General features: G+C 41.3%; 1 protein-coding gene across 3 annotated transcripts in view; it reads right to left on the bottom strand.

The window, feature by feature from the left end:
• Positions 1-3,911: 3,911 nt before the first annotated feature.
• Positions 3,912-15,179, bottom strand: part of FUT10 (fucosyltransferase 10 (alpha (1,3) fucosyltransferase)) — a 63,287-nt gene continuing 52,019 nt past the window's right edge. The window contains exon 4 of one of the 3 annotated variants that reach the window (XM_012648608.1): positions 3,912-5,191. In XM_012648608.1, coding sequence (XP_012504062.1) covers positions 4,964-5,191 — 228 coding nt within the window. In that variant the 3' untranslated portion in view covers positions 3,912-4,963. The remainder of the gene's footprint in view (positions 5,192-15,179) is intronic. The other 2 variants (XM_012648606.1, XM_012648605.1) reach the window with 2 other exon arrangements.

Below are 15,179 nucleotides of genomic sequence, written 5' to 3'. Positions count from 1 at the left end.
ACATATTACAAAAAATGAGAACACTAAGGATGTGGCCAAGCGACCTTTTGGCAAGAGCATTAGTAGGGATCAGCCACCTCCACAGAAGCCAGAAGCTATTCTCTAAGACAACAGCACAAGGTGATCCAGACATCATCAGAGCTGCTGCCCCAATCACATACTCACGTATAAGGGCAGGGGGTGGGAGGGAGCAGAGTGGCCTCAAAGGAGGGACCACTGGCACCTGTGGGACCTCAGCCCTGCTGCATGTCACTGAGCTACATCACAGGCTCCACTCTGCACTTCAGCACCATACTCATCAACCTCCACAGGTGCAGCTCCCATAGGCCCCAGTGCAGCACAGGCCATGGTGGCTACTCATCCAGAGGGCACAAACAGCAATCTTTTGAGGCATCCTTGCAGTGCAATCTCTAGCAGAACACAGAGTGCAAGGATTGGGGGACATAGCTGCCTCCACCTAGGTTCCAAAGGACAGAGGCAGCCAGAGCCAGGGGTGCATGACCCCAGCCAGAGAGAACTATGCATGGGGGAGGAGGTGCAGTAGAGAACCACCACGGGGCTGTCCTGCTGAGCCATGGGGCGACGTTGACACCTCAGTGGTCCTGGAAGGGACAGTATCCAGTCAAAGAGAATTATTCTTGAGCCTTAAGGTCTGATGGGATTTTCACCATCAGGTTTTGGACTTACCTGGGACCTTTCTTCTTTCCCATTTTTCCTTTTAGCATGGGAATGTCTATACCATGCCTGTCCCACCATTACCGTATTTTAAATGTGCATTAACTTGTTTGGCTTCATAGAAATTTGTCTTGGGATGAATGTACCTTGAGTCTCACTTATGTATGGTTTAGATGATATTTAGATGAGACGTTGTGTTTTAGAGATAATACTGAAACGAGTTAAGACTTTTGAGGCTGTTTGGATGTAATGAATATATTTTGCATGTGAGAAGGCCATGAAGTTGGGGGGATGAGGAGCAGAATGCTATAGACTGTTTATGTCCTCCAAAATTCACGTTGAAATCCCAACCCCTAAGGTGATGGGGGATATTAAGAGGTGGGGCCTTTGGGAGGTAAATAGGTTACAAGGGTGGAGCTCTCATAAATAACATTAATGCAGGCCGGGCGCGGTGGCTCACGCCTGTAATCCTAGCACTCTGGGAGGCCGAGGCGGGCGGATCGTTTGAGCTCAGGAGTTCGAGACCAGCCTGAGCAAGAGCGAGACCCCGTCTCTACCAAAAAAATGGAAAGAAATTAATTGGACAGCTAAAAAAATATATGTAGAAAAAATTAGCCGGGCATGTTGGCGCGTGCCTGTGGTCCCAGCTACTCGGGTGGCTGAGACAGTAGGATCGCTTGAGCCCAGGAGTTTGAGGTTACTGTGAGCTAGGCTGATGCCACGGCACTTGCCCCAGGCAAGAGAGTGAGACTCTGTCTCAAAAAAAATAATAATAATAATAACATTAATGCCCTTATTAAGAGACCCCCAAGAGAGCTCCCTCATCCCTTCCACCATGTGAGGACACAGGAAGTAGATGACCATATATGAAACAGAAAGCGGGCCCTCACCAGACACTGAATCTACTGGTGCCTTGATTTTGGACTTCCCAGCCTCCAGAACTGTGGGAGATAAATTTCTTTTGTTTATAAGCCACTCAATCTATAGTATTCTTTCATAGCAGCCTTAACAGACTAAAACAACCACATTCTCCTAATGAATTGTCATCTCTAGCAGGAATTGAATCCTACAAATGACTTTTTAAAATGCACAATATTAAGTTCAGGTCTCTACTGTGCTTGGATTTGTACAGTGTTTTATATTAACAGATATTTAGCTGGTTCTCCTGTGTATAATATACAATGTGTGGCTGAAGGAATGATGCTCATTTTTGCCTATGTCTTTCATTTCTGAGTAGTGCATAGAACACTGTTTGCATTTATTCTATTAATAGTAATAATGATGACCCCAACTGATATTCTAGTTACTAGAATCTAGTCTTTAACAGCAATAAGTTAGCACTCAAGTTCTGAAATATTATACCATTTCTAGTACATGACCAAAGGCCAAAATTGCATCCATTTTTAGGTGAAGAAGTGATGGCTACTGACTAGCATTAGTAATCATTTTCTCCAACATTTCTGAAAAAGTTTCCGTCCACCTTGGTCATATGCTTTGAAAATTAGTCCTTGAGAACAATCCAAGTAAAACGTATGGAAGCACCAAACAGAATGCTGCATTGTACAAACTACTTCACGGCCATGATTCATCCCTCACAACAGCCCTGTGAGGTAGGTCACTTTCTTAATCATATTTCACAAACAGAGACCAAGAGGTAAATAGAAAGGTGTGGCATAATGAGATCAACACAGATGAATTGTATCGAGGGGCCTTACGTGGAATTCAAATAGTGTAGCTCCCATTTTGCAGGTAAGAATCCTGCTACAACGAGGACATACTTCTCACTTCATAACAGCAATTGTCAGACGAGAGGTCATCGTCTTATTACTGAAAAACCTATTACAGAAGCAGCAAATGGTTATCATAAAAATAAAGTCTCAAGTCTGTGGGCAAAGAGTCCCAAAGAATACATAATTTCTTTTGTTTGAAATACATCCCATTTTCAATTCCATGGAATTCCCTCTTCTCGATCTTCCTTCCCTACAAAATTTTTATGCTGCATTCAATGATCAATGATTTTATTTCCCTGAATTTTATCAGGGATACACACTTCAGAAAAATTTAGAGAGGATTTTATTTATGAACTCTTGATGAAGAACTAGGCTGGAACAAGATTGCAGGAAATGTTGAGGTTTAAGACATCCATGCAGCATGTAAGCACTGGATATTTGCTTGCTTAAGGCATTTATGGAGGAAAACAGAAGCTACCATGACAACATCTTGCCAGAGGCATAAATCATCTCTCGGGCTTTCTTTTGGGGGCTCGAAAAAACCATTTAATACACAATTTAAAATCTGGCCTTTAACAAACAATCCCCCTTTCCAGCCCTTACTTCTTTGACAGTATCAAACAAAATGGCCCAGATAAATTCCCCTCCATCCCCAATACTACCTGTTAAGTTACGCTCCTTCTCCAAAGAGCGTGCTTCCTTTGAATAATACACAGTGGTTCTAGTTTGTTACTGTCTTAGTAAAGGCATCTATAAAATTAAACTTCTTAATGTTGATAAACAATTAAAGAATGTTACACAGAAAAAAAACCTCAAAGACCAGCTCAATCATTTCTCTTTAGATGCAAAAATCAAGGTCCATGGAGGTTAAGAGATATTTCCAAGATCACACTTAGTTAATGACAGAGCTGAAATTGGGAAGAACCCAGTTTTAAACACCTTCTCCCACCCAGCAATGTGGCCCTTCTTGCTTCTAAAAGAAGGTACTAGGATCAGTCCTCATTTCTCACATGCTGGCTGGCATGGCCAAGAGAGATACACATAGAAGACACTGCCCACTGCCATGCACACCACAGGCACCTGCTGGTGCTGAGGATGTACTCCTAAGTTTCCCCTTTATGCCATATCCTGAATGTGAACACCAGAGACCTTCCTGTCCTCTGGCTGCCCTCTGAGGCTTACGACTTTCCATGATAAAGAATATGGATAATCCTAGCACTCTGGGAGGCCGAGGTGGGAGGATCGTTTCAGCTCAGGAGTTTGAGACCAGCCTGAGCAAGAGCGAGACCCCGTCTCTACTAAAGACAGAAAGAAATTAGCTGGACAACTAAAAATATATAGAAAAAATTAGCTGGGCATGGTGGCGCACGCCTGTAGTCCCAACTACTCGGGAGGCTGAGGCAGATGGATGCTTGAGCCCAGGAGTTTGAGGTTGCTGTGAGCTAGGCTGACGCCATGGCACTCTAGCCCGGGCAACAGAGTGAGACTCTGTCTCAAAAAAAAAAAAAGAATATGGAAACCGTGACATATTGGTGGCAACAGGCTGTAGTATCACCTAGAAGCCTCCCCACTTTCCTATGGAAGGAAAATGTGATCCCGTGTTACTCCCCCCTGTTTTTTATGGAGCTCTGGTAGACGCCCCAGACAAGACAGCTGAACCGTCTCTGTGGCAGGATCAGAAATGACAGGAAACACTCACAAACTGAGTGCCTGTGGCTGCCCACCATGACAGGCTCTGCACATCGTCCTAAGAAACAACAAACCAGCTTCAACACAAGTGGAGTTCCTGGGGACATTCCACTTGTACTCGCACTCCAGCCGGAATCATACAATTCTTGCTATTATTCTGCTCAGCAGTAGAAGGGACAACCGGTAACATCTGACTGACCAAAACACACAAGGAGGAATCATGGCTTTACAAGACATCCCACTCTGAAGGCAAAACGGGAGGCCACGGGGCCAGGTAGGAATAAGGAAGGTTAGAGAGGTGGGTCAGGGTAAGGAGAAGAAGGTAGACATGCGTATGTCCTTTTGACTGGAAGAGGAGATGGCAGACAGACCTGAAACAGCTTTTATTACTCACTTACATCCCTGGAAACCAACAGATGGGATCTCTCATTGCCAAGTTCTAATGCACTTCATGTTCACACTGAGCATCAGAGAACACTGGGCTTCCAAATACCAGTACACTGTTGAGAGTGCAGTGAGGACCAAGAATCCACGGCTAGATCCTCTGCCTCCATCGTGCAAGGAAAGCACTCACTCTAAACCAGGTGAATTTCCACAAAAGGCAGCAAGTACATGAGTCCAGACATGTAAACTGAAGATGACCAGTGTTCGTAAGAAATATTTACCTTTTTAGTATAAAAAATACAGAGGCCACCCCTAAGGGTAATTCACATCTATTCTTTGATAGGGCTCATTGTGAGTACTGCAGCAATTAATTCTTATCCTAATGGATAGTCAACAGAATAGCTATTGTGTTCAAATATTAAGGCAACCCAGAAAATAAACTTCCAGAAGGTTCTACTCTGCGTCACTCTGATATTTTTTTGAAATTAGTCCCTGAATACTAGGGCCCAAAACTCCTGAGCTGAGAAATTTTGATTCCTATCCACCAGCCACCTTAGCGCCTGGGCTTCTTTCTTGGATTGTTCAAAGCTTCGTACCCACATCTCTCGCAAAGAGCTCCGACGTGGAGCCCGGGGAGGTGAGAAAGCAAACACGTTAGGCTCTGGGCAGCTCAGATGAGTATCTTCTGCCTTCCATCTTTTGGGCGGTAAGCCCTGCATTAAGAGAAGGGAGAAATGAATTTAAAATATATGACAAGGAAGCACAATTGCCATATTTCCATCTCGCGATCATGGGACACAGCACAAATTAATACCTTCCCTTAAAGCACATGTCTTTAACTCTGCAGAGTGGAAGGGAAAAGAGAGTATCTAACATTTATTGAGAATATTCTGTGCACTAGGCACTCTGCCAGGTATTTTAATTCTTACAACAAGCATATTAAATAGTTACTACTATCCCATTTTACAGAGGTGGGAACTTAAGGCACAAAAAAGTTACATAAATTGTCCCAAACAGTATACCCAACATTGAACCCGGTTTTCTTCATGTTCCAAAGCTTTCCCCTCCCTCTTGTTATTTGTTTGATTTATTTCCTTATTCCTTTCCCCCTCTATCCCACTACCAGGACCCTCCTACCCACTGGCAAACATTTTAATGTGTTTAATACAGTTCTTTGTATTTTTACCTGTAACTGTATTTAAATGCTTTTTGCAAAATGTGTTCTCATTTTCTGAGCATTTGTTTTTAATTTACTTACACATTATATTTTCTATCTCCTTACATTTGCTACTTTTTCACCAAGCATTGTTTTTACATCTATGTTGTCACATGTTACAACTAATCCCCTTGTTTTTAATGTATTTCCACCACACTCAACTGTCCCCAACACTAAGATGTTTCCACCAAACAATAAGAATCCCTAACATTTGCATAGTACCTTCCAGCTTCAAAATGCTGCTAGAAGCTTGGTCCATGCTCAGTCTTGGTTTATTTTCACGGTTTCCTAACTAGTTGCCCTGACTCCATACCCCTAATCCACTGCAGGCTACACTCGGCAGCTGTCTCACTCCAAGTTAAGGTCCAAGTCCTTCAAATTGCCTACGAGTTCAGGAGACATTATGGCTAAATACAATCTAGTATCCTGGATTTGATCCTGTAACAAAGGATGTTGGTGACATATGGTGAAACATGACTAATGTCTGCAGGTTAGTTAGTAGCAGTGTATTGATATGAATGCCTTAGTGTTAACAAATGCACCGCGGTTGCGTAAAATATTAGCATTAGTGGAAGCTCGGTGGAGAGGATACAGAACTCTGAACCATCTTTGTAACTTTTCTGAAAACAAAATTGTTTGAAAATTAAAAGTTTTTTTAATAGGCAACGACAAAACATCTTCCAAATCGTGAGGAAAACTGATGTCCATTTTAGTAGCTTACACTCAGCTAAATTATTGCTGAAACAACACAGTAGAATGAAGACACTGTCATACATTCTCCCATGCACCTCTTCTAGGGAAGCTATGATCAGCCAAAAACCAGAGAATGAACCAAATAAACAGGGGACAAAGCACACAGGAAACAGAACTGTCAACACAAAAAAAAAAAAAAAGAAGAAGAAAGAAAATTCCCAAAATACTAGGGAAAGTAGATCTCAGGCTGCAACTCTACGCTAAGGCAGAAGACAACTATACACATGGATTAGGTCAGAATGTTCTGGGAGAGGTCCCTTTCACAAGATCAAACAAGCTGGATACCTGGTATATCTGAACACCTTCACAGGAGATTAAAGCAATCAACGAAGATTGAATTAGGGGCAAGTACATAGAAAGACAATCAAATAAGACAATTATTAACTAGAAAGAGACAAAAAGCTGTACAGGTAAGGCTAAAAAATCATAGTATACTACACAGTTCGACAGTCACCCAGTCATAATCACATAAACATTGAATGGCAAAAAATAGTGTATAAACGTGTTATTTAGAAACATCAGTTAAAGACCCAAATAATTAAATAATTACCTAAATAATGTGGTTGCTACTGGTGAGGAGGGAAAAGGGAAAAGAAGTTAGAGAATGCTGTTTTTCTTAACTAACTTCGTAGAACTATTTGATTTTTTTAACCTGTGTGCATGTATCTCTTTTCCTAATAATAATAATAATGGGAAGATAGTAACATGCATTGGGCTTATAATGATTAACATTTTCATCCATCCCAAATTTAGAAAGCAAAGTAGAAAAATCAATTTGGAAATATAAAAATTTGGGGGCTACCTATGGTTGGATCAACATGTTCTCTTTTCCTTAAAACTCTAAGAGGAAACATATGAGAAGATATCAGAGGTGTTCAGTGTGAGGAAGAGATGACTTTGAATGAACATAAGATCTGTTTTCGAGCACCTGAAGGGACTGTAAGTACAGGTGAGCATTAACTTGTTTGGCAGAGTGTGAAGGGTAGAGCTTCTCAGATCCTCCCTTCTCTTGCATGTGACCATGGAGTTTGGCTCCACAGGCCTAGAACTTGAGCAGGGAATGTTTACCAAGCTCAGAGGACCACAATGCAAATCCAAATTGCAGACCATTAGGAAAGGTTAATATTTAAAATCTGGGAAGTCTAACTACCAATATAAAGTTCAAAAGACTAGAAGTAGGCTCAAAATGAGGCCTACGTTAGCCAGAGTTCACAGTTGAGACCACATATGGAGCAAGAGCAGAACCTCAAGTAAGGAGGTCCCAGGCTGATTACCATAAACTTTTGAGAGTCCACTGCCCACCTTATTGGCTGGTAGGTTACAGATGCCAGGCTGTAGTCCACTGATCTAAAGGATTAGAAAGCAAGTAGCTAAGAATTAATTCAGGGAAGTTTGGGTTCACTGTAAAGAACTATAAATATAAACAAAAGATAATATATATAAACCAAAGATAAAAATAGGCTATCTTAAAAAACAATGAGATCACCAGCACTAGAAATGTTCCAGCACAAATTAGCAGACACCTTGTTCATGATATTTGAATCATGAGTCAGCTGGTAGTTGTACTGACCATATAACCCTACCTAACCTTCCCAACCCTGACCTTGCATAACTTTCTCATATAATGAGAAAATGAGTAATAACACTCTATTTCCTTGCCTGCCCACTCAGGAGATGAGTCCGTTCAACAGTGTAGGATAAAGTTCCATCTGAAGATGACATCACAGAGAAAAGAATCTTATGAAACAGGACTCTTTCACTCTGATATTCTGCCAGAAATATTTCACAGTGTGACCTGAAGGACGTGTGTCTGATGGGACAGTTCTGACATTTTTAGAAGTAACTAAGTTTCAGCATTTCTGTCCAGCTGAGGTCTTCGGCAGAAAAAACAGCTGCTTCTAAAAGATGATTTTAAAAGATTTTGCTTCCAAAGATAACATGGCTCCTATTCTAACAATGAGAAAAAAATCAGATAATCCTCAAATTCATAACTTCTTGAACCCATCAGTGAACTCAATCCCATAGCGTGACAAGCCTCTCCAAAGAGAGATGGATATATGATCGGTTTCACCTTTGACAGAACAGAGGAGGAAGAGGTGACCACCACATAAAGAGGTAACAAGAAATCAGTTCAAATTTTAATATATTTTCTTTTTGAGATAGAGTCTTGCTCTGTTGCCTGGGCTAGAGTGCAGTTGTATCATCATAACTCACTAAAATCTCAAACTCCGGGGCTTAAGCAATCCTCCTGCTTCAGCCTCCTGAGTAAAATTTTAATAAATTCTTAAAGACGAAATATAAACAACAATGTCAGTTTGGAATAGCTAGAAGGCCAAGATACAAAAGGAGAGTGTAAACTCACTCAAGAACTCTTTCCCAGGGACCTGAACTGCTCCAGTGAACATCTGATATTAATGCCCACCAGTAAGTACCCACTGAGAGGACACTCACAACAAGTAGGTAGACAGTATGACTTGTCCTTGTATTTCAGCCAGCCTCTCCCGTTTGTTATCCCATTACTGGTCCCACAGGCCCATGAGCAGAGAAGACATTATGGGAATGATGAAGGCTATGCATGAACTGAAAAGCTTTGGCTCCCACTCACAAAGGCGGAATCCATCACTGCTGGTATCGAGTATCTAACCTACCAGCACAACAATGATCAATGATGACCTTTCTATACGGCACCATTCCTTGAGGAGATCATCCAGCCTCATAGTGACAGACTAAAATCCTTTCACCCCAGAAGGAACAGCTATTTGTCCTTGCTGAAATTGACATTTACTGCAGATACATGTATGGGGGACGTCCTTGTGCCCCATCCCTCTGCCAGCACTATCATCCGGGGGTTGCAGAATACCTTCTTTAGCAACATGAACTCTTGTACAATGTTAACTCATACCCAGGGACCCATTGTGTGGTAAAAGAGGCATCATAATGGACATGTGACACTGTGACAACAGACGATGTGACAGTGGACACAGGACTCACTGGTTTTACTATGTGCTCCATCACTCAGAAGAAGCTGGCCTTAAAGAACTGTGGAATAGCTCAAGTACCAACCCAAGGACAGTAAGTACTCTATGGGTTTTTTAAACCAGGAGTCCACAAATGGGACTGTACTCCAAATAGCTAGACTAGCTACAGCAGCTGAAGTAGGATTGATTAATCTCACCATCATTGCCAGCGACCTATTTGCTTATTTTGTGCTTCTCATCCCTGCAACCTTGGGCTTTCCTAGCTTCCTGATTCCTCGTTCCTGGTTAGTGGGGGAGGGGACATTCTTTTCCATGATGGGCACAGGAAGGTTCCCACTGAACTTGAACCTACACAACTGTAATTGCTACCTGGTCACTTTGAGTTCTTCATGCCAGTGGACCAGCAGGAAAATAAAGAAATGATTGCATTGGTGGTGGTAACGGACTACACAGTAGAGGCAAACAGGGCATGCCCAGGACTGGGCAGTGTCCATGCACAGTGATGAAAGGGGAAGTGTCACTGCAGTGATCACAGCCTAAAAGGGGCAAGGCAGCTGCAGACTCCTAAGGGAAGAAGTTCTGGGTCACCCGACCAGGCAAGCAACCCAGAGTAGTATAATCGCTGGCCAACAGTGAAGGAAATAAAGAGTGGGCTGTGGGGGAGGAAGAGGATGTATTCCAGGCACTGCCTTTGGACCAGCTGCAGCAGTGGGGTCTAGGACTTGTTTCACTAACCCTCTTGTCCAAAATTATTCAGAGATTTGGGCTGACTGACATTTTCAAGAGAATTCCATAACTAACTGGACTTGTACTTCCTCTCAAGGAAAAAATGATGGCATCCCCGCTCATATTTGTTAAATGTTATATTATAAAATCTGGATATAATGGGGAAGACAAAGGAATCTGAGTGGTGAAAGGGAGGACTGCGTTAGACACCATTCATTTCGTCATTTCAGGTCCTCTGAGCATAAATGGTGTCTTGTTCTAGCTCCTGGTGGGCTCTGACAGATGTCACAGAGACATAACCTGACAGAACGTCACCTCTCATCACCTCCTGCCTGCACTTTTATCTCCCGCCCAAAGGCTTCCACACTGATGTTGCTTTGAGACCCCACAGGAAGCTGACGGGCCCATGCACATTCCCGAAGTGTGGGGAAGTTAACACCTCATGGGACAAACCTATGACCAATGGGAGACAGGAACCAGTGGATAAGTTCTTCCTTCTTTCTTCCTACAGAGAAAGAGATATTGAGAAAGATTATGTAGCTTTTGGGGAGTGCAGTCCCATAGCCAAAGCCATTAGTCATGCTTGGTAGTGGCCAGCACAAGATCACATCTTTGTGTGATCCCTCCTTCCTTCCCCACTTCACTCTGCTTATCCCTCACGCTCGCTCACTGAGATTGTACTCCCCAGTAAAATAATAGTACAAAAGCCCTCTGCTCAGGCTATGTTTTGGGGGGAATCCAGGCTAACACATGACTTAAAACATGGGAGAATTACATGCAACTTTTAATACAAATGCTGGCAGACTCCACTTTCTCCTTCCGCTCGGCAAACAGAACATTTGCAACCAAACCAGCAGCTCCTCTGAAGGAGACTAGAGAGCAAAATGATAAACAGGTCAATTTGTGTAGAGGACATGACAATACTAAACACTTATGTACATAATAACAGCCTGAAAATATTTGAAGCAAATATTGACAGAACTGAAAGAAGAAACAGGCAAATCCACAATTACAGATTCAATACTCCTCTCAATGAATAACAGAAGATCACAGAGGATATAGAAGACTTGAACAATAGCTATCAACCAACTTGATCAAACTGACATTTATAAAACACTCTCCCCAACAACTGCAGAATATATTAATACATTCTTTCCATGTGCACAAAAAAACATTTACCAAGGTAGACCATATTCTGGACCATAAAACCGGTCTCAAATTTAAAATGATTCACGCCATACAGTACATGTTCTCATAACACAGTGGAATTAAATTAAAAATCAATCAGAGCCAGGCACAAGGACACACACCTGTGGTCCCAGCTACTTGGGAGGCTGATGTGGGAGGATCATTTGAAACTAGGAGTTCAAGGCTGCAGTGTGCTTTCATTGTGCCTATGAATAGCTACTGCACTCCAGTCTGGGCAACAGAGTGAGACTCCATCTCAAAAAGAAATAAATTTTAAAAATTAGAAAAAATTAAAAATTAAAAATCAATATCAGAAAGGTTTTGGGAAAATCTCCAAAATCACCCACTAGAATGTCAGATATTTAAAGACTGACTACACCAAGTGTTAATGAATGGAACTCTCACAATGCTGATGAACAGGTAAGCTGGAACAACTTTGGAAAACAATTTGGTCATTTCTCAAAATGTTAAATATACATTTACCATAGAGCCCAGCCATTACACTCCTAGATATTTACAGAAGAGAACTGAAAGCATATGTCCATATGAAAACTTATACATTCACACTTTGTATAACTGTTCATAGCATCTTTATTTATAATAGCCAAAAACTGGAAACAACTCAAATGTCCATTAACAGGTAGGCAGACAAGCAAATTTTGGTACATGTGTACTTCAGAAATGGACTACTGATAAATGATCATGAATGTCAACATTATCACAGCATTGCATATTACGTGATTCCATTTATGTAAAATTCCAGAAAAGTGCCTGGGCTTCTTTGTCAAAAGTGACAAAAAGCAGATGGGTAGCTGCTTGAGGAAAGGAGTGGAGGGGGATGGGTTAGAAAGGGACATGAAGAAGTTTTGGGGGGATGATGGAAATGTTTGTCATCTTGACTATGGGGATGGTTTCACAGGTGTCTGTATAATCACCAATCAAACTGTACGACATTAATATACACAGTTTATCGTATATAATTATACCTCAATAAAGCTAATTGTTTTAAAAAGTTGATCCCAATCCCATGAAGCTATATTTCTGATGATTCCATGTTGTCTCCCCATTATAGCCTCTTTGAGGATGGATCATGTATCAATAAATACTCTTTAATGGAATAAAATTTACTCATGGGGTGGCCCCTTCAGTGCTCACTTTCCCCTACACAGTGAAAGTGCAAAAAGTAGAGAATAAGCTTATTCGGATTCACTGGGGTTGGTTCCCATGGTCCCCACCTTCTGGTATTAACACCCTTGTGTAATCTGTGCCTCACCCCCCGGCCTTGTGTCTTAGTCCACTCTGGCTGCTATAACAGAATACAATAGACTGGGTGGCTCAAACAACAAACATTTAGTCCTCACACTTCTGGAGGCTAGGAGTCCGAGATCAAGGCGCCAGCAGATTCAGTGCCTGGCGAGGGCCTGTTTCCTGGTTCATAAATGGCCATCTTCTCACTGTGTCCTCATGTGGCAGAAAGAGGCAGGAGAGCTCTCTGGTATCTCTTTTAAAACAAGGGCACTAATCCCATTCATGAGGGTCCCACCCTCATGACCTAATCATCTCCCAAAGGCCTCACCTCCAAATACCCATCACATTGGGGGTTAGGATTTCAACATATGAATTTGGGGATGGGGGATACAAATGTTCAGTTTACAGAACCTTGCATGTGGGTGCCACCTCTTGCTTGCTTCTAGCTAACAGAATATGGCAAAGGCTACCAGGTATGTATGATTATGTACATAAGACCATGGCACTGGCCTTGCTGGAGTCTCAGGCCTCTTTGCTGGCTTTGAGGAAGTGAGCAGCCCCAGTGGGGAAGCCCACAAGGCAAGGAACTGTGGGTGGCCTCTTGGGGCTGAGGGAAGCCTCCAGCCTCTTGTCAGCAAGAAACTAAAGCCCTTGATCCTACAGCCTCAAGAATCTGCCAAAAATCATATAAGTGTAGAAGCAAACCTTTCCCTGATTGAGCCTCCAGATGAGAATACAGCCTTGACTGACACCCTGACGCAGCCTTACAGAGGGCCCAGGTAGGCCACGATGAGACTCCTGACCCACAGAAACTGTGAGATGACAAATGTATGTTGTTTTAAGCCACTAAGCTTGTGGTAATATTGTTAACAGCAAAAGATCGCTAATACACTAGGTCTGCATACCTATGAGAGAGAGAGGAGGGCAGAAGCAGAGTAGACAAATGGAAAATGCATTTGATATTCTAATAGTATCGTCTGCATCCAAACACAACAATTTAAATGATTATCAATTACAAGATAAAAATAGTCAGAGTTAGAGGAAATCAAATTATTTCTTTCAGCTTTTCTTTGGCTAAAAGAGAAAAAAAGAAGAAATTTATATTCAAGTAGCTTACATTAAGTTTTGCTGTAATAAATCTGGTGAAATAAGTGCAAATAAAAACTGGTCTAATGCCTTTTAATTTGCTTTCATAGTATGTTTTGTTCTACTTTTCAATAATGAGCACATTAGCATTTTAGAATTGTAACTACTTCATTGAAATGCAAGCAAAGCCTTCTGATCATCTTCACTGACCACCTCTGGGAGAAATCAGAGCACACTGGAGGAAAGCTCACTCTAGCTCATTTTCCTCAATGAGTCCAAAGAGAAGGACGTTCAATTATACCACTGTCAGGCATTCTGAAATGCCACCACCAGTTAGCTGTTTCTGTTGGGAAAGCAGGAATGACCTCCTACATCTACTTAAAAGCTGTTCACCAATGTCATCATACCCTGCCTAACCACCCATCAGGGCTCAGTGAGGCACAGGAGCAGTCAGGGTTTGCACAGTTGTTTCAATTTTCTGTGAACACAATCTCCAAGCCCTGAAATGATCTTGAAAGCTAGCCCAGGCCAGTCATCATCCTCAGAAATTCTATTTTCTGCTTTGATATACTTTCAGAATAAATAATTGGTATAGCATGGGCCATTAACGTGGACTCTACTCTCTCATGAATCTTCACAGTTGTATGTGTATTATGTGTACATGTGTGTGCGTGCACATGTGTGGGGGTGGTGTATTTTATTTTTTGCCGTAATGTAGCCATATAAATTAGATCATAAAGGAAGTCACTGGAAATCAGGATGCATTCTTTAAGAAGAATGACATAACATTTAGTGTTCCTGTTGCTGACCAAGACACTCAGCATAAAATAAATGATTTCATGAGCTAAAATGTTACATAAAACCAGATAGAAGAACTTAAATTTTCATAATTGTTTAAATTATGAAAAATAATGTTTCAACTATTTTAAATTTGTCTAAACAGATACATATTTAGTATATAAAAACCCTATATAGTATTCATACAATATGTAAAAATAATTTCACACACTGTTTACGTTTATGCTTGACCTGAACTTAATATAAAAGCAAAAATAAACATTTAAATATTTAACAGAATTTGTTTGCCTTCTGAGAATTTAGATAAAACGTTATGCGTATCAAGGAGGCAGGCAAGTGGTATGTGTGGGCCCCTTCACTTTTTAAAAATTTCAAGAGAAGTTGAAACTAATCTTTTTTTCCTACACATTTCCTTTTAACAAATTCAGTTATACATAAAGTGGGATCATTCCCATTATAAATAAATAAAGTAAGCAAACAAGGGTCAGAAGTAATCTAGACATGTGGAGACATTGCTATCAACTTCCTAATAATTTAAGAAAAAGTGTTTTAAGAATTATCTCCATCATTATTTGAATAGTTTATATATTAACAAGCATTGTGTACTCTAGAAAGACAAAAGGCAAGAATCAGAGAGCGAAGGAGCAAAAGAGGGTTAAACTGTGTAGGAGAAATGAAAATGAGTTTCAAAATGGCGGCCACGGGGTC

Source organism: Propithecus coquereli, unplaced genomic scaffold (genome assembly GCF_000956105.1).
Source record: "Propithecus coquereli isolate 6110/MARCELLA unplaced genomic scaffold, Pcoq_1.0 Scaffold29, whole genome shotgun sequence".
Classification (NCBI taxonomy): Eukaryota; Metazoa; Chordata; class Mammalia; order Primates; family Indriidae; genus Propithecus; species Propithecus coquereli.
The sequence above is the reverse complement of the archived record's forward strand: the minus strand, read 5'-3'. Positions and strand labels throughout refer to the sequence as shown.